Here is a 19,383-nt window from a genome sequence, read left to right on the forward strand (position 1 = left end):
TGTGAAGTTTGTCATTCTGTACTTAGCTTATTTTACTTAATATAAAGACCTCCAGTTTTATCCATGTTGTCACAAATGACAGAATTTTTTTGTACTTTTTGGAGTACTGAATAGTACTCCACTGTGTATATGTGCCACATTTTCTTTATTCATTCATCTGTTGATAGACTTGTAGGTTGCTTCCAAATCTTAGCTATTATGAATAGTGCTGCAATAAATATGGGAGGGCAGATATCTCCTGTATATACTGATTTCCTTTCTTTTGGGTATATACCTAGCAGTGTGATTGCTGGCTCATATGGTTGTTCTATTTTTAGTTTTTTGAGGAACCTCCAAACTGTTCTCTATAATGATTATACTAATTTACATTTCCACCAGTAGTATATGATGGTTCCCTTTTCTCCGCATCCTTGCCAGTATTTGTTATGGCCTGTCTTTTGAATTTATCCAAAAAAGTTAATATTAACTGAGGTGAGTGCTATCTCATTGCAGTTTTGTTTTGCATATCTCTGATGATCAATGATATTGAGCACCTTTTCACATATCTATTTGCCATCTGTATGTCTTCTTTTGACAAATGTTTATTCATATCTTTTGCCCATTTCCAAATTGAATTATTAGATTTTTTTTTCTCATAGAGTTGTTTGAGCTCCTTATATCTTTTGGTTATTAACCCCCTGTCAGATGGATAGTTGGCAAATATTTTCTCTCATTCTGTGGGTTTTCTCTTCACTTTTTTTATTGCTTCCTCTGCAGTGCAGAAGATTTTTTTAACTTGATGTGATCCCCTTTGTCCATTTTTGCTTGGTTGCTTGTTCTTGTGGGGTATTATTCAAGAAATCTTTACCCAGTCCAATGACTTAGAGAGTTTCCCTAATGTTTTCTTTTAGTATTTTCACAGTTCGAAGTCTTAAATTTATGTCTTCAATCCATTTTGCTTTGATTTTTGTATACGGTAACAGATGGGGGTCTAGTTTCATTCTTCCACATATCGATATCCAGTTTTCCCAGCACCATTTATTCAAGAGACTATCCTTTCCATAATGTCTGTTCTTGGCACCTTTGTCAAAAATGAACTCAATGCATGTGTATGAATTTGTTTCTGGGTTCTCTATTCTGTTCCATGGGTTTATGTGTCTGTTTTTATGCCAGTACCGTGCTGTTTACTATCACTTTGCAGTATAAATTGAAGTCAGGTAATGTGATTCCTCCAGTTTTGTTCTTTTGGCTTAGGATAGCTTTGGCTATTCTGGGTCTTTCATTGTTTCCTATAAATTTTAGGATTGTGTTTTCTAGTTCTGTGAAGAATGTCATTGGTATTTTGATAAAGATTGCATTGAGTCTGTAGATTGCTTTGGGTAGTATGCACATTTTAATAATATTAATTCTTCTAATCCCTGAACATGGCATATTTTTCCATTGTATTGTGTCCTCTTCAGTTTCTTTCATCAATATTTTACAATTTTCATTGTAGAGATCTTTCACTTTTTTGGTTAAGTGAATTCCTAGGTCTTTTATTTGTAGCTATTATAAATGGGATTATTTTCATGATTTCTTTTTCAGATTGCTGCTGGAATACAGAAATGCCACTAATTTTTGTATGTTGATTTTGTATCTGCAACTTTGCTGAGTTTATTAGTTTTAATAGTTTTCTGGTAGAGTCTTTAGGTTTTTCCAAATATAAGATCATATCATCTGCAAACAAGTATAAATTGACTTCTTCCTTTTCAATTTGAATGCCCTTTATTTCTTTCTCTTGCATGATTGCTCTAGCTAGGACTTCCATTTCCATGTTGAATAACAGTGATGAAAGTGGGCATCCTTGTCTTTTTCCAGATCTTAGAGGAAAGGCTTTCAGTTTTTCCCAATTCAGCATGATACTAGCTGTGGGCTGTTGTATACGGCTTTTGTTGTGTTGAGGTATGTTCCTTCTATACTCAGTTTTTTGCATTTTTTTTTATCATGAAGGGATTTGAATTATATTAAATGCTTCCTCAGTATTAATTGAAATGAGCATATGATTTTTGTCCTTCATTCTGTTGGTATGATGTATCACATTGATTGATTTGCATATGTTAAACCATCCTTGCATCCCTGGGATAAATCCTTCTTGGTCATGATGCATGATCTTTTTCATGTGTTGTTGAATTCAGTTTGCTAGGATTTCAAGGAGGATTTTTGTATCAATGTTCATCAGGGATATTGGCCTCTAGTTTTCTTTTTTTGATGTATCTTTGCATGGTTTTGATATCACGGCAATACTGGCCTCATAGAATGAGTTTGGAAGTATTCCTTCCTCCTCTCTTTTTTAAAATAGTTCAAGTAGGATTGGTATTAGTTCTTTTTTAAATTCTACCAATTTGTTTGGAAGAATTCAGCAGTGAAGCCATCAGTTTCCAGGCTTTTCTTTGCCAGGAGACATTTTATCATGACTTTGATCTCATTATTTGATATTGATCTGTTCAAGTTTTGGCTTTATGGTTCAATCTTGGTAGATTGTATGGGTCTAAGAGTTTATCCACTTCTTCCAGGTTTTCCAATTTATTGGCATATATAGTTGCTCATAGTAACCTCAATGATCCATTGAATTTCTGCAGTATTTGTTATAATGTCTTCAGATTTAATTTTATTTATTTGGGTATTATTTTTTTTCTTAGTCTGGCCAAAGTTTTATCAATTTTCTTTATCTTTTCAAAAAACTAACTTTTTGTTTTATTGATATTTTTTATTATTTTCTTCATTTAAATTTCGTTTATTTCTGATTTAATCATTATTATTTAGCTTCTTCTACTAATTTTGGAGGTTTTTGGCTCTTCCTTTTCTGGTTCTTTGAGATACATTTTAGGTTGTTTATCTGAAACCTATCTACTTGTCTGATACAGGCATTTGTAGCTATCAACTTTCTTTTAAGTACTGTTTTCATATATTCCATAGGTTTTGGTATGTTTTATTTTCATATTCATTTGTTTTAAGAAATTTTTACATTTCCTTCTTAATTTCTTCATTGATCCACTGGTCATTCAGGAGCATATTGCTTGATTTCCATGTATTTATATAGTTTCCAAAATCCCTCTTGTCATTGATTTCTAGTTTTATGCCATTGTCACCGGAGATGATACTTGATATTATTTCAATTTTTCTGCATATTTTGAGAGTAGTTTTGTGATCAAATATATGGTCTATCCTTGAGAATGGTCTATGTGCTGAAGAGAAGAATGCATATTCTGCAGTCATTAGTTGAAATGTTCTGTAAATATCTATTAGGTCCATTTGGCCTATGGTGAAGATGAAGTCCAAGGTTTCTTTGTTGATTTTCTGATTGGATGATCTATCCAGTGCTGAAAATGGGGTGTTGAAGTCTCCAGCTATTATTGTATTGAGGTCTATCTCTCTCTTTAGCTCTAATAATATTTTCTTTATATATCTGAGTGCTTCAGTATTGGGTTCACATATATTTACAACTGCTATATTCTCTCGCTGAATTAACCCCTTGATCATTATATAATTTTTTTCTCTTTTCATTGTTTTTGTCTTGAAATCTATTTTGTCTGATGTAAGTATAGTTACTCCTTCTCTTTTTTGGTTTCTATTTGCATGGGATATATTTTTCCATCCTTTTATTTTCAGTCTCTCTCTTTACAGGTAAAGCGTGTTTTTTGTAGTCTAAATATCATTGGATCTTATTTTTATCCATTCAGCAACCCTATGTCTTTTTATTGCAGTGTTTAGTCCCATTACATTCAATGTTATTATTGATAGGTAAGGGGTTACTCCTGCCATTAGAGTTTTTGTTTTCTGGTTGTTTTGTGGTCTTCTCTTCCTTCTTCTTCTTTCCTTCCTTCCTATGTTCCTTATAGTGAAGGTAATTTTTCTCTGGTTTATGTTTTTTTAAATTTATTGTTTTTTTTGGTGTATCTGTTGTTTTTCAATTTGAGGTTACCATGAGGCTTGCAAATAATATGTTATAACCTATTATTATTATTATTTGAGATGGAGTCTCATTCTGTTGTCCAGGCTGGAATGCAGTGGTGCAACCTCAGCTCACTGCAACCTCCACCTCGTTGGTTCAAGCAATTCTGCTGCTTCAGCCTCCTTCCTAGTAGCTGGGATTACAGGCACACACCACCATGCCTGGCTAATTTTTGTATTTTTAGTAGAGATGGGGTTTTACCATGTTGGCCAGGCTGGTCTCCAACTCCTGGTCTCAAGTGATCTGCCTGCTTTGGCCCCCCAAAGTCCTGGGATTACAGGTGTGAGCCACTGAGGCTGGCCCATTATTTTATTTATTTATTTTTAACTTCTAAGTTCAGGGGTACATGTGCAGGATGTGCAGGTTTGTTACATAGCTAAATGCGTTGAATGGGGGTTGGTTGTACAGATTATTTCATCACCCAGGTATTAAGCCTAGTATCCAATAGTTATTTTTCCTACTTCTCTCCCTCCTACCACTTTCTGCCCTCTGATAGGCCCCAGTGTGTGTTGTTTCCCTCTATACGTCCGTGTGTTCTCATAATTTAGCTCCCACTTATAAGTGAGAACATGCTGTATTTGGTCTTCTGTTCCTGCTTTAGTTTGCTAAGAATAATGGCCCCCAGCTCCATCCATGTCCTTGCAAAAAACATGATCTCATTCTTTTTTATGGCTGCATAGTATTCCATGGTGTATATGTACCACATTTTCTTTATCCAGTCTATAATTGATGGGCATTTGGGTTGATTCCGTGTTTTTATTATTGTGAATAGTGCTGCAGTGAACATATGTGTGCATGCATGTTTATAACAATGACTTATATTCCTTTGGGTATATGTCCAGTAATGGGATTACTGGGTTGAATGATAGTTCTGTCTTGAGGTTTTTGAGGAATCACCACACTGTCTTCCACGATGGTTGAACTAATTTACACTCCCACCAACAGTGTAAAAGCATTCCTTTTTCTCCACTACCTCTCTGGCCTCTTTCATTTTTTTACTTTTTAATAGTAGCCATTCTGACTGGTGTGAGATGGTATCTCACTGTGGTTTTAATTTGCATTTCTGTAATGATCAATGATGTTGAGATTTTTCATATGATTGTTGGCCACATGTATGTCTTCTTTTAAGAGGTGTCTGTTCATGTTCTTTGCCCACTTTTTAATGAGTTTTTTTTCTTGTAAATTTGTTTAAGTTCCTTATAGATGCTGGATATTAGACCTCATTCAGATGCATAGTTTGCAAAAATATTCTCCCATTCTCTAGGTTGTCTGTTTACTCTGCTGATAGTTTCTTTTGCTGCATAGAAGCTCTCTAGTTTAATTAGATCCCATTTGTCAATTTTTGCTTTTGTTGCAATTGCTTTTGGCATCTTTATTATGAAATCTTTGCCCATGCCTATGTCCTAAATGGTATTGCCTAGGTTGTCTTCCAGGGTTTTTATAGTTTTGGGTTTTACATTTAAGTCTTTAATCCATCTTGAGTTAATTTTTCTGTACGGTGTAAAGATGGGGTCCAGTTTCAATCTTCTGCATATGGCTAGCCGGTTATCCCAGCACAATTTATTGTATAGGGAGTTCTTTCCCCATTGCTTGTTTTTGTCAGGTTTGTTGAAGATCAGATAGTTGAAGGTGGGTGGTCATATTTCTGAGTTCTCTATTTTGTTCCATTGGTCTATGTGTCTGTTCTTATACCAGTACCATGCTGTTTTGGTGACTGTAGCCCTGTAATATAGTTTGAAATCAGGTAGCGTGATGCCTCCAGCTTTGTTCTTTTTGCTTAGGAATGCCTTGGTTATTTGGACTCTTTTTGGGTTTCATATAAATTTTAAAATAGATGTTTCTAGTTCTGTGAAGAATGTCAGTGGTAGATTAATAGGAATAGCATTGAATGTATAAATTGCTTTGGGAATATGCCCATTTTAATGATATTGATTATTCCTATGCATGAGCATGGAATAATTTGCCGTTTCTTTGTGTCATCTCAGATCTCTTTGAGTAGTGGTTTGTAGTTCTCTTTGTAGATCTTTCAGTTTCCTTGTTAGCTGTATTTCTAGGCATGTCACCCTTTTTTTTAGTAGCAATTGTGAATGGGAGTTCATTCATGATTTGGCTCTTGGCTTGACTGTTGTTGGTGTATAAGAATGACAGCAATTTTTGCACATTGATTTTGTATTCTGAGACTTTACTGAAGTTGTTTATTAGCTTAAGAAGCTTTTGGGCTGAGACATGGGGTTTTCTAGATATAGGATCATGTCATCTGCAAACAGGGATAGTTAGACTTCCTCTCTTCCTATTTGAATGCCCTTTATTTCTTTCTCTTGCCCGATTGCTCTGGCAAGAACTTCCATTATGTTGAATAGGAGTGGTGAGACAGGGCATCTTTGTTTTGTGCCAGTTTTCAAGCGGAATACTTCCAGCTTTGTCCCATTCAGTACGATGTTGGCTGTGGGTTTGTCATATATGGCTCTTATTATTTTGAGGTATGTTCCTTCAATACCCAGTTTATTGGGAGTTTTTAACATTAAGGAATGTTAAATGTTGTTGAAAGCCTTTTCTGCATCTATTGAGGTAATCATGTGGTTTTTGTCTTTTGTTCTGTTTATGTGATGAATCACATTTATTGATTTGCCTATATTGAACCAACCTTGCAACCTGGGGATGAAGCCTCATGGTGGGTAAGCTTTTTGATGTGTTGCTGGATTTGGTTTGCCAGTATTTTGCTGAAGATTTTTGCACCAATGTTCATCAAGGATATTGGCCTGAAGTTTTCTTTTTTTGTTGTTGTGTCTGTGCCAGCTTTTGTTATCAGGATGATGCTGGCCCCATAGAATGAGTTAGGGAGAAGTCCCTCCTTTTCAATTTTTTGAAATAGTTTCAGTAGTAATGGTACCAACTATTTTTTGTGTATCTGGTAGAATTAAGCTTTGAATCTGTCTGGTCCTGGGCTTTGGTTGGTTGGTAGGCTATTTATTACTGCCTCTATTTCAAAACTCGTTATTGGTCTGTTCAGGGATTCTATTTCTTCCTAGTTCTGTCTTGAGAGAGTGTATCTGTCCAGGAATTTATTCATTTCTTCTAGATTTCCTAGTTTATGTGCATAGCGGTGTTTATAACATTCTCTGATGGTTGTTTGTAGTTCTGTGGGGTCAGTGGTAATATCCCTCTTATTATCTCTAATTGCGTTTATTTGAATCTTCTCTCTTTTCTTCTTTATTAGTATAGCTAGCAGTCTATTATAATATTATTTTAAAAAAACCCTGCTCCTGGATTCATCAGTCGTTTGAATGGTTTTTTGTCTCTCTATCTCCTTCAGTTCAGCTTTGATTTTGGTTATTTCTTGTCTTCTGCTAGCTTTGGGATTTGTTTGGTCTTGGTTCTCAAGTTCTTTCAGTTGTGATGTTAGGTTGTTAACTTGAGATCTTTCTAGCTTTTTGATTGGGCATTTTAGTGCTATAAATTTCCCTCTTAATACTGCTTTAGCTGTGTCCCAGAGATTGTGATACGTTGTGTCTTTGTGCTCATTAGTTTCAAAGAACTCCTTGATTTCTGCCTTAATTGCATTATTTAACCCAAAATCATTCAGGAATAGGTTATTCAATTTTTATGTAATTGTATGGTTTTGAGTGGGTTTCTTAGTCTTGAGTTCTGATTTGATTGTTCTGTGGTCCAAGAAGCTGTTTTTATGATTTCAGTACTTTCTCATTTGCTGAGGAGTGTTTTACTTGAGATTATGTGATCAGTTTTAGAGTAAGTGCCATGTGGTGGTGAGAAGAATGTATATTCTATTGTTTTGCATGGAGAGTTCTGTAGATATCTGTCAGGTCCATTTGATCCAGTGCTGAGTTCAGGTCCTGAATATCTTTGTTAATTTTCTGTCTTGATGATTTGTTAATATTGTCTGTGGGGTGTTAAAGTCTCCCACTATTATTGTGTGGGGGTCTAAATCTCTTTGAAGGTCTCTAAAAACTTGCTATATGAATCTGGGTGCTCCTATGTTGGGTGCATACATATTTAGGATAGTTAGCTCTTCTTGCTGAATTAAACCTTTTACCATTATGTAATGGCTTTCTTTGCCTTTTTTGATCTTTGTTGGTTTAAAGTCTGTTTTGTTGGAAACTAGGATTGCAACCCCTGCTTTTTTTTTTTTTTCCTTTTGCTTGGTAAATTTTCCTCCATCCCTTTATTTTGAGCCTATATGTGTCAAGAGACCTTGCATGTGAGATATGTCTCTTGAAGACTACGTACCAAAACCCATTATTTTCAACTGACAACAACTCAACACTGATTACATAAAGAAACAGACAAACTAACAAACAAGCAAAGAAAAAATTAATAAAAACCCTGCACTTTAACTTTATCCCCCAGCTTTTTAACTTTTTGTTTCTGTTTATATATTATTTTAATGACTATGTCTTGAAAAGTTGTTGTAGTTAATATTTTTTATTTTCTTTCATAGAAAGAAAATAAATAGAAAAATAAAAGTATTTCATTATACTTTCTTTCTAAGGGATTGTTATGTCTTCTTTTCCCCACAGAAGTGTATTTTATTTATTTAATTTTTTTATTTCTATAGGTATTTGGGGGCAGGTGGTATTTGGTTACATGAGTAAGTTCTTTAGTGGTGATTTGTGAGATTTGGTGCACCCATCACCTGAGCAGTATACACTGCACTCAGTTTGTAGTCTTTTATCACTCAACCCCTTCCCACCCTTTCCCCTGAGTCCCCACAGTCCATAGCATCATTCTTATGCCTTTGTATCTTAGCTTAGCTACCACTTGTAAGTGAGAACATATAATATTTGATTTTCCATTCCTGAGTTACTTCACTTAGAATAATAATCTCCAGTTCCATCCAGGTTGCTGTGAATGCCGTTAATTCATTCCTTTTTATGGCTAAGTACTATTCCATGGTATATAAATACCACAATTTCTTTATCCACTCATTGATTGATAGACATTTGGGCTGTTTCAGTATTTTTGCAATTGCAAATTGTGCTGCTATAAACATGCGACCAGTTTATCTTTTACCCTTTCTACTCGAAATACTGGTAGCTTACACACCACAATTATAGCATTACAATAGTCTGTGTTTTTCTGTGTATTTGCTATTACCAGTGAGTTTTGAAACTTCAGATGATTTCTTATTGCTCATTAATGTTGTGTTGTTTCAGATTGAAGAACTTCCTTTACAGTTCTGGTGTTAATGAAATCCCTCAGCTTTTGTTTGTCTAGGAAAGTCTTTATTTCTCTTTCATAATTAAGAATATTTTTGCTGGATATGCCATTCTAGGATACAAGTTTTTTCCTTCAGCACTTTAAATATGTTACACCACTCTCCCCTGGTCTTTAAGGTTTCTACTGAGAATTCTGCTGTCAGATGTATTAGAGCCGTATTGTACGTAATTTGTTTTTCTTTTCTCTTATTCCTTTTAGGATATTTTCTTTAGACCTTTGGGGGTTTGATTATTAACTGTCTTGAAGTCATCTTACTTGGGTTATATCTGTTTGGTGTTCTATAACCTTCTTGTACTTGAATGTTGATATCTTTCTCTAAGTTTGGGAAATTCTCTCTTATCCCTTTGAATAAACTATCCACCCTTATCTCTTTTTCTCCTTATCCTTTATGGCCAATCACTCTTAGGTTTGTCCTTTTGAGGCTATTTTCTTGATCTTGTAGGCATGCTTCATTTTTAAACATTCTTTTTTCTCTTATCTCTTCTGATGGTCTGTTTTCAAATAGCCAATCTTCAAGCTAATTATTTCTTCTGCTTGATCAATTCTGCTGTTAGGAGAATCTTATGCCTTATATAGTATGTCATTTGCATTTTTCAACTCCAGAATTTCTGCTTGATTTCTTACAATTATTTCAATCTCTTTGTTAAATTTATTTGATAGGCTTCTGAATTCCTTCTCTGTGTTATCTTGAATTTCATCAAGTTTCCTCAAAATAGCTATTTTGAATCCTCTATCTGAAAGGTCACATAACTCTTTTGTTCCAGGATTGGTCTCTGGTGCTTTATTTAGTTTGTTTGTTGAGGGCATGTTTTTGTGAATGGTTTTGAGGCTTGTAGATATTCACCAGTATATCTGGATATTGAAGATTTATATATTTTTTGTAGTCTTTGCAGTCTGGGCTTGTTTGTACTCATCCTTCTTGGGAAGGCTTTCCAGGTATTCAAAGGGATTTGGGTGTCATGGTCTGTTTTTGGTCACTGTGACTGTATCTACATTAGGGGGCATCCCAAGCTCAGTGATGCTGGGCTCTTTCAGACTTGTAGAGGTACAGTGGTGGTCTTGGATAAGATCTGGAAGAATTTCCTGGATTACCAGGTGGAAACCCTTCTCTTCCTTTACTTTCTCCCAAACCAATGGAGTCTCTCTGTAATGAGCTGCCTGGAGTTGAAGGTGGGGTGACACGAGCACCCCTGTGGCTGCCACCACTGGACTGCACTGGGTCAGATGTGAAGCCAGCATAGCACTGAGTCTCACCCAAGGCCTAGGATAACCCTGCTTGGCTGCTACCTATGTTCACACAAGGCTCTAGTACTCTACAATCAGGAGATGGCAAAGTCAGCCAGGCTATGTCCTTCCCTTTAGGTTGGTGAGTTCTTCCCATTCCCAGGCAGGTCCAGAAATGCCATCTGGGAGCCAGAGCTTGGAGTCAGAAACCTTAGGACTCCACCTCATGCTCTATTCTACTGTGTTTAAGCTAGTACCCAAGCCATAAGACAAAGTTTTTCCCACTCTTCCCTCCCCTTTCCACAAGCAGAGGAGCCTCTCCCTTGGCCACCACCACCCTAGGACCACAGCAAGTACTGCCTGCCTACCACCAATGTTCACTCAAGGCCCAAGTAATCATTAGTCAGCTTGTGGTGAATGCTCCCAGGCATAGGACTCTCTCTTCAGGGAAGTGGACTCCTCTCTTACCCAAAGCCGGTCCAGAAATGCTATGCAAGAGTCAAAGTCTTTAATCGGGGACCCCAAGAGCCCAATTGCTGCTCTATCTCACTGGGCGGAGCTGGTACCTAAGTTGCAAAATCAAGTCCCCTCTACTTGTCCCCGTCCTTTGCTCAAGCAGAATCTCTCCCAATAGCCACCATAGCTGGGAATGCACTGCCTCACATCTAAAGCCACCATGTCTCTGTGTTTCACCCAAGGTCCATGGCGAGTACAGCCTGGCTACAATTGCTGATTATTCGGGGACCAAGAGATTTTTATTCAGAAGGTAATGGATCCTGCTTCCCTTCAAGGCAGTAGGCTTCCTTCTGGCCCAGGTTTGTCTAGAAATGTCATCTCAGAGCTAGGGCCTGGAATGAGGACCTCAGGACTCTGCCTGGTGCCCTATTCTATTGTGGCTGAGATGGTATCCAAGTTGCAAGACAAAGTTATATTTATGCTTTCCTCTCCTCTCCTCAAGTGGGAGGAAGGAGTGTCTCCTGGAGCTGTGTGCTGCACTGCTTAGGGTATGGGGCACTCATTCCTTGGTGGTGCATGCACCTGAGGGGTGGTGCAGGCATTCCCTTGGTGACTTCAGCTGGTGTCTCACTAGGTTGCACAACCTCATAGTCCACTGGCTATGAGTCCAGCAGAGCACCAGTACTTGCCCAGGAATTGCAGTATTTGTGGCTTAGACTGCCTTTCAGATTTATTTAGGACCCCAGAGCCCTTCAGCCTGCAGTGGCAAAGATTGCCAGAACTCAGGTTTCTACTACTGATGTGAGTGATTCCCTCTGGCTAGGACTGGTTTAAATTCTTCCTCCACGGCCACAGGATGAGTTATGCCCAGTATTGCTTTCTGCTGTGATGGGGCAGCACTGAGTTCCAGTGCAAGATCCCATAATCACTGTCTCTTCCCCAAGCACACAGATTCTTTATCTGCACCACACAGCCACTGCCAAGGGGATGAGGGAGGAGTGGTATCAGCAATTCAAGACTGTCTTTCCTACCCTCTTCAGTGTCTCTCTCAGTGATAATGATGTTAAAACCAAGTACTGTGGTCATTCACCTGATGTTTGGTTCTTATGAAGGTGCTTTGTGTGTGTGTGTGTAGAGTTGTTTAATTTGGTGTTCTTATGGGGAGGATGATTAGAGGATGATTAGTGGAGGCTTCTATTTTGCCATCTTGCTCTATTTCCCTCAAAAGAAGTTTGTTTCACCTAAGGAAACTTAATGGGTGAAAGACCACTTTTGGTGGTGGTAATGAGATGCCACTCAGGGCAACTGTGCTAGCTGCACCTCAATTTATTCTTCATGGATTAAGTTCCAAAGAATTACATTGTTCTATAGCATGCAATAGACATACTATTTATATTTAACAGCATTTACTTATTTATTCTTTTATTACACACATTTTATTAGATATCAACTTTGTATCGGATGATATCCACAGCTAGCCCATCCAAGGCTATTTAATTTTTATCTATCATAACAATGACATGAAACATTCCCCTAACAACACCTGCAACTCTGTCACTTCAGGAAATTGAATTTCCAATGTGATGTTGTGGGGACATAGCAACCACACCATCACCTTATGAAAGTCATGGGGGTTTCTTTTTTTTTTTCACTCTGCAAATGGTATGCAAGCATAAGTGGGTCTTCTCTCAGCTCCAAGTAATTCAGCACAACTATATCACTTCCTTCTTATCAATGTACCTCACTCCTACAGAATCCATCTTGGACTGGCTTACAAGTAAAATAAAATGAAAAATGGAGATCGTGGTTAGTTGTTGAATGTGTGTGTGGTAGTGAGTAGCAGAGGGTAGGGTAATAAGAGATAAAGTTGGGGCCACTTGGAGAAAGAAGAGGAATAGTGAGAAGGAGATACAGCTAGAATAAGTGGCTGCTAAGAAAGGTCAGGTGTTCATATGATAGGACTGACATCAGTGCAGCGTATGTACTTTCCCTGGGGAAGCAGATTGACTTCCCAAACTACCATGAAGCTCAGAGTCAAACAACCTCAATTGAAACCTCAGCTCCATCCTTTGTTAGCTGTGAGACCTGGGAAAGTGACTTAACCTCCTTAAAGTTCAGTTTCTTCAACTTTAAAATGGGGGTCATCATCATCATCATCAAGTGTAAGGAATTTTTGTAAGAAATAAAATTATGCATGTAAATAACAGTCTAATGCTTGGCACCTAGACGCCTAAACATCCTCATTAAATGATAGCTAGTATTTATACTTTTATTATGAATAAGTTGCTAATTGTCTGTTTTGAAAGTTAACAATAGAAATTGGGGTTAGAAAGGCTCTTCTGACAACTAAATTGAGGATTAAAAGTGAAAAAAAAAAAAAGCTAAAAATGGCAGAACCTTCTTGAGGACATTGATTTCAGGCCTTAGTTCATATCTACAGACATTAAGAAATAAAAGGAGGCTGGGTGCGGTGGCTCACGCCTGTAATCCCAGCACTTTGGGAGGCCGAGGTGGGTGGATCATGAGGTCAGGAGTTCAAGACCAGCCTGGCCAAGATGGTGAAACCCCATCTCTACTAAAAATACAAAAATTAGCTGGGCGTGATGATGGGTCCCCGTAGTCCCAGCTACTCAGGAGGCTGAGGCAGAGAATTGTTTGAAGCTGGGAGGCGGTGGTTGCAGTGAGCCGAGATTGCGCCACTGCACCCCAGCCTGGGTGACACAGCGAGACTCCACCTCAAAAAAAAAAAAGGAGTTTCTCAAAACAGGTCAATTTATCATCATCTTAGGAGATAAGAGGGCACAGCTGAAGATGACTCTTCTTACCTCAGTTCGGTGCACCAGCTGCTGAGTTGCATCATCATTCATACGAAAAATTTCCAGAAATGGGTCAGATTTACTGAAGAAATCCTAAAATAGATAAACATCAATGAATCATTGTTTTTCCTCCTGCATTTGATCTAGTCCTGATCAATCAGGAATATTTAATCAACAGGAAAACCCTCTTGATTTCCTATTTTTTATATGTGGAAGGGAGGCCATGCTTGTCCTCTCTTCCTGCCCAGTTCTACCCAAACTCTCTTCTCTTTACCTGTGATGATGGGCCCCACCCTTTCTTCCTTTGTTACTCATCCCTGAGATCCGCCCTTGGCTAGAATGGACTGCATCTGAAAGCTAAGTTCTTTGTAAAGTCAGTACTTGGTTAGTTGAAATTCAAAGTATTCTTCAAAGATCAGTTCAAATTCCAGTTCTTTGAAAATCACTGTATCTGTTGTCTTAAACAGGTTCATTATAGTTATTTTAATGCCTATGTAATGACTACAACGTCTGGATCACCTATAGGTCTGTTTTTATTATCTCTTTCTTAGTTCCACCTCTTGGTATGCTTGTTAATTTTTTATTAAATAGTAGACAATGTGTAATGAAGATTATGAAGGTTTTTACATGAGTCTTTAGCTTCTAGCAAGTGGTTATAATGGGAGAAGTCTCCTGAATCCAATTAGGATTAAGCTATTTAGAGGATGATTTTCTTCAAATGTCTTTAAAGCCCCTATCTATTTCTGATTCCCTTTACTCCTTGGGTATAGTCCTTAAAGGACCCTAACTGAAAACCTGAGTGTTCATGAGGGGTGTTCTTCCTTGACAAGTCTTCAATGCCAATTTTTATTTGTGAGAACCTCAAATGCTCTGTTTATTTTCATAATTTCTTAGCTCTAGGTTTTTGTTCAGTTTCTCTCTATGCTGCTTTTGCTAACTAGCAAACGCCTTGAGATGATAAGCCATTCATACTGTTGGACTACTTGTCTTCTCTGATGCCTCTATGAGTCTTTATCCTTTGCTCTCTCAATAGCCCTGAACTTCAGTTTTTCTCCCCAGTCCCATGAGACCACCAAAAGCTCTGCTCAGCTTCTGTTTCTTAGTAGCTATTTTTTTAAACTAGGCTTTCCAGCCTTTCTATCCACACTATTTTAGGAATCAGCCTTGAGGAATTCCCTTCAGTGGAAAATCTGCACAGAATGTCTTAAGCACCTCCATGGGTTTCTCTTCTGTCCAGTTTCTTGGCCCCTCAAATCTACACTGCCTCAGGACTCTCAAATACATGTCTCTTGTGTCTTTTCTAGTGTTTATATTTGTTTTCAGTGAGAGAGTGATGTAAAATAAATAAGTGCTTCATTGTTGGAAATGGAACCTATCTCTAACCCTTTTAAAAACTTGATTTTTACCCCCAGTAGATTATAAATTCTCAAAGAGGAGAAACTTTATTTTCCTTTATATTTCTGCTATTTCCTCAGCATTTTCCATAGTGTCTAGATTTTAATAGTACATAGTGTTTATTGAATGAATGAATAAATACATAAATAAGTGAATGGATACCTGGTATAGGATAGAAAGCTATCTGAGCAAAAACCTTATCATCACCATCACGTTTTTATTATGAATTTCACCAAGTAATTTTTTTCCAGAAATCTAGACTTTAGCAAAGTAGAATTAAGCCCATATTTGCCTTAAAAGTCATTTATTATTGCTAAATGTTAAGCAAGCCAGAGTCAAACTCATTATTTTCCTTTGTTTGGTCTCTACTTCTAAATTTTTCCTTACTATCAATGTCTCTACTAGCCATCCTAGTCTTCAGCTCAGCAAAATATTTGTAGGACATATACTGATCACAGAGCTTTTGTGCTTGATGTTAAGATATAAGGACAGATAGAACCTGATCTCAGTCTTCCAAAGTACCATCTAGGTTGCCGGTTAAGAAAAGTATACAAATAAATACAACCCAGGGCTAGGTATAAATGAGTGAATGAGTGAATGAATGAATGAAGGTACAAGGAGTATTGAGGGAAGAGAGGGGAGTTGATGAGCTTTTAACAGACATACAGGGGGGGTACCCCAAGTAATTTAATAAGACTATAGCCTAGGGAAGCATAGGGGAGGAATTGGAGACAATGCTGGCAAAGTTGGCCCCATGATGTGAAGGGCCTTAAATGCTCATCTGAAGTCTTTGCACTGGCCTGGAGAGGCAGGGGTATCACTGAAGGATTTTGAGTGGAAAAGTAATATAGTTGGCTCTGCAGTGAAGAATGTCAGTCTAGAAACTTTGTAGGATATCCTAGAAAGAGGAGATGAGAGGTGCGAATAACTACCTTCCCCTTTGCTTTCCTTCCCATGCAACCAGGAACCAAACACCATGCTCCACAACACCCAGAGTCTGGAACATCCGCTACTACTCTATTTCTGAAGGTACTAGATTACCACAGCCTTCATCATGTCAAGACCCCAAAATGGTGGCTTTCATCATAATCTTGCCCTTCAAACATTGTCTCTCCCCCAAAATGGCCCATTTCTCTCTCAGATGCACTTCTAGCTGATTCCCACCTCTATGCATTTACTCATTTGCCCCTTAGGCTGGTTTCTGTTTCTATATGCATCTTAAAAAATTAAAATCTCCTTCTCTTCTCCCTTTCCTTATGGATGTGGGCTACAGTAGCTTGTTCCTACGTGCCTTTGGGCTCCTCCTGTAACTTCATGCTTTGCCTCTTTAAATAGATTGTTGGTCCCTCAGGGGATGTTTTTATGATTCATACTTAAAAACTGCTAACCACAATGTAAGAACTTTCTCATTTTTTCCCTCTTTACTGTTAATTGAAAACTTTTGTTACCATCACTTTTATTTAAAAATGAAAAATATAGAAAACAGATGACGAAAATAAAAAGAAGGAAAAAAGAACCCATAACTGAACCCATAATTCCATAACCATCAATAGAATTTTGGTATATCTTTTTCTAGACTCTACATATACTTTTCTTTCTTTTTAAAAATTTTGTAATCATGATCTATATACAATTTAGTACCCTATTTCTTTTGCTTGTTGTATACATGTTTACATGTTGTATATTACAATGCTTTTTCTATTTTATTTCACATTCTTTTTAAATACCATGAATGAATTAGGCAAGAAGTTATTGTCAGGAGGGCATACTAAAATGTCAATGAAAGAAAGGTCAAGAATGGCCTCTGTCTTCAGGTAGCTGAAAATCTATATGCAGCATACTGGCTTTAGCACTGCTTTCAAATCTCAACTCTACCACATATAATCTGAATAACTGTGGACAAAATATTTAATTTCTCCAAGGCTTAGTTTGCCATTCATAATGGAAGGAGTATCATCCTTTGCCTCATAGTGACATAGAAGAATTAGAGGAGCTGGTGCATGGGAAGTGTTGAGTCCAGTGCCTAGTACATGGTGAGGACTGAAAAAATGTTAGCTGCAAAAATCCTCAACAAAATACTAGCAACCCAAATCCAGTGGCACAACAAAATTTAATCTATTACAATCAAGTACACTTTATTCCTGGGAAGCAAGGTTGGTTCAACGTACAGACATCAAAAACCATATGATCATGTCAATAGATGTAGAAAAAAAGGTTTTGATAAGATCCAACATCCCTTCATGATAAAAAACCATCAACAAACTAGGCAGTGAAGGAACATACCTGAAAATAATAAGAGCCATCTATGACAAACCCACAGCCAACATCATACTGAATGGGCAAACCTGGAAGCATTCTGCTTAAGAGCAGGAATAAGACAAGCATGTCAACTCTCACCATTCCTGTTCAATATAGTACTAAAAGTCCTCGCCAGAGCACTCAGGCAAGAGAAAGAAATAAAAGGCGTCCAAATAGGAAAAGAAGTCAAATTGTCTCTCTTTGCTGATGATATAATTTTATACCTATAAAACCCTAAAGACTATGGCGAAAGACTCCTAGAACTGATCTTCAGCAAAGTTTCCGAATACAAAGTCAATGTGCAAAAATCAGTAGCATTTCTATACAAAGTGAGAGTTCCATCAAGAACAATCCCATTTACAATAGCTAGAAAAAATGAAATGCCTAGGAGTACATCTAACCAAAGAGGTAAAAGATCTCTACAAGGAAAACTACAAAACACTGGTGAAAGAAATCATAGATGACACAAACAAATGGAAAAGCATTCCATGCTCATGGATTGGAAGAATCAATATTGTTAAAATGGCCATACTGCCAAAAGCAATTTACAGATTCAATGCTACTTACATCAAACTATAAACATAGTTTTTCACAGAATTAGAAAAAGCTATTGTAAAATTCATATGGAACAAAAAAGAGCCTGAATCGCCAAAGTAATCCTAAGCAAAAAGAACAAAGCCAGAGGCATCACATTACCCAACTTCAAACTATGCTATAAGGCTACAATAACCAAAGAAGCATGGTACCGGGACAAAAACAGACATAAGACCAATAGAACAGGATAGAAAATCCAGAAATAAAGCCACATACCTACAGCCATCTCTTCTTTGACAAAGTTGACAAAAATAAGAAATGAAGAAACGACTCCCTATTCAATAAACGATGCTGGGATAACTGGCTAGCAATATGCAGAAGAATGAAACTGGACCCTTACATTTCACCATATACAAAAATTAATTCAAGATTGAATAAAACTTTAAATGTAAGACCTCAAATTATAGAAATCCTAGAAGAGAACATAGGAAATATCATTCTGGATGTTGGCCTTGGCAAAGAATTTATGTCTAAGTCCTCAAAAGCAACAAAAACATATTGCAACAAAGAATATTAACAAGTGAGACCTAATTAAAGAGCTTCTGTACAGTTAAAAAAAAAACTATTAACAGACTAAACAAGTGGCTGATAGAGTGGGAGAAAATATTATCAAACTATTCATCTGGCAAAGATCTAATATTCAGAATCTATAAGGAACTTAAACAATTCAATAAGCAAAAATAAATAAATAAAGAACCTCGTTAAAAATTGGGCAAAGGACATGAGCAGACACTTCTCAAAAGATGACCCACAAGTGGTCAACATACATATGAAAAAATGCTCAATGTCACTGATTGTGAGAGAAATGCAAATCAAAACCACAATGAGATACCATCTCACACCAGTCAGAATACCTATTACTAAAACGTCAAAAAATAACAGATGTTGGTGAGGCTGTGGGGAAAAGGAAACACTTATATACTGTTTGTGGGAATGTAAATTAGTTCAGCCACTGTGGAAAGCAGTTTGGAGATTTCTTAAAGAACTTAAAATGGAACTACCATTCAACCCAGCCATCCTATTACTGGTATATACCCAAAGGAAAAGAAATCATTTTGCCAAAAAGACACATGCACTTGTATGTTCATCAAAGCAGTATTCATAATAGCAAAGGCATATAATCAATCTAGGTGCCAATCAACATTGAATTGGATAAAGAAAATTTGGCACTTATATACCATAGAATACTATACACCCATAAAAAAAATAATGTTTTCTGTAACACCCTGGATGCAGCTGAAGGCCATTATCCTAAGGGAATTAACACAGCAACGGAAAATCAAATACCACATGTTCTCACTTCTGAGCGCTAAACACTGGGTACACATGGACATAAAGATGGGAACAGTGGACGATGGTGACTACCAGAGTGTGAGAGAGGGAGGGGAGCAAGGG

The 19,383-nt window shown here is 37.2% G+C and overlaps 1 protein-coding gene across 1 annotated transcript in view; it reads right to left on the reverse strand.

Moving 5' to 3' along the window:
• The window catches only part of CPNE4 (copine 4), a 767,841-nt gene that overhangs the window by 134,870 nt on the left and 613,588 nt on the right, over window positions 1-19,383 (reverse strand). Inside the window, exon 14 of the mRNA XM_024245287.3 lies at window positions 13,711-13,794. Coding sequence (XP_024101055.1) covers window positions 13,711-13,794 — 84 coding nt within the window. The remainder of the gene's footprint in view (window positions 1-13,710; window positions 13,795-19,383) is intronic.

Source organism: Pongo abelii, chromosome 2 (assembly GCF_028885655.2).
Source record: "Pongo abelii isolate AG06213 chromosome 2, NHGRI_mPonAbe1-v2.0_pri, whole genome shotgun sequence".
In the NCBI taxonomy this organism is placed as follows: domain Eukaryota; kingdom Metazoa; phylum Chordata; class Mammalia; order Primates; family Hominidae; genus Pongo; species Pongo abelii.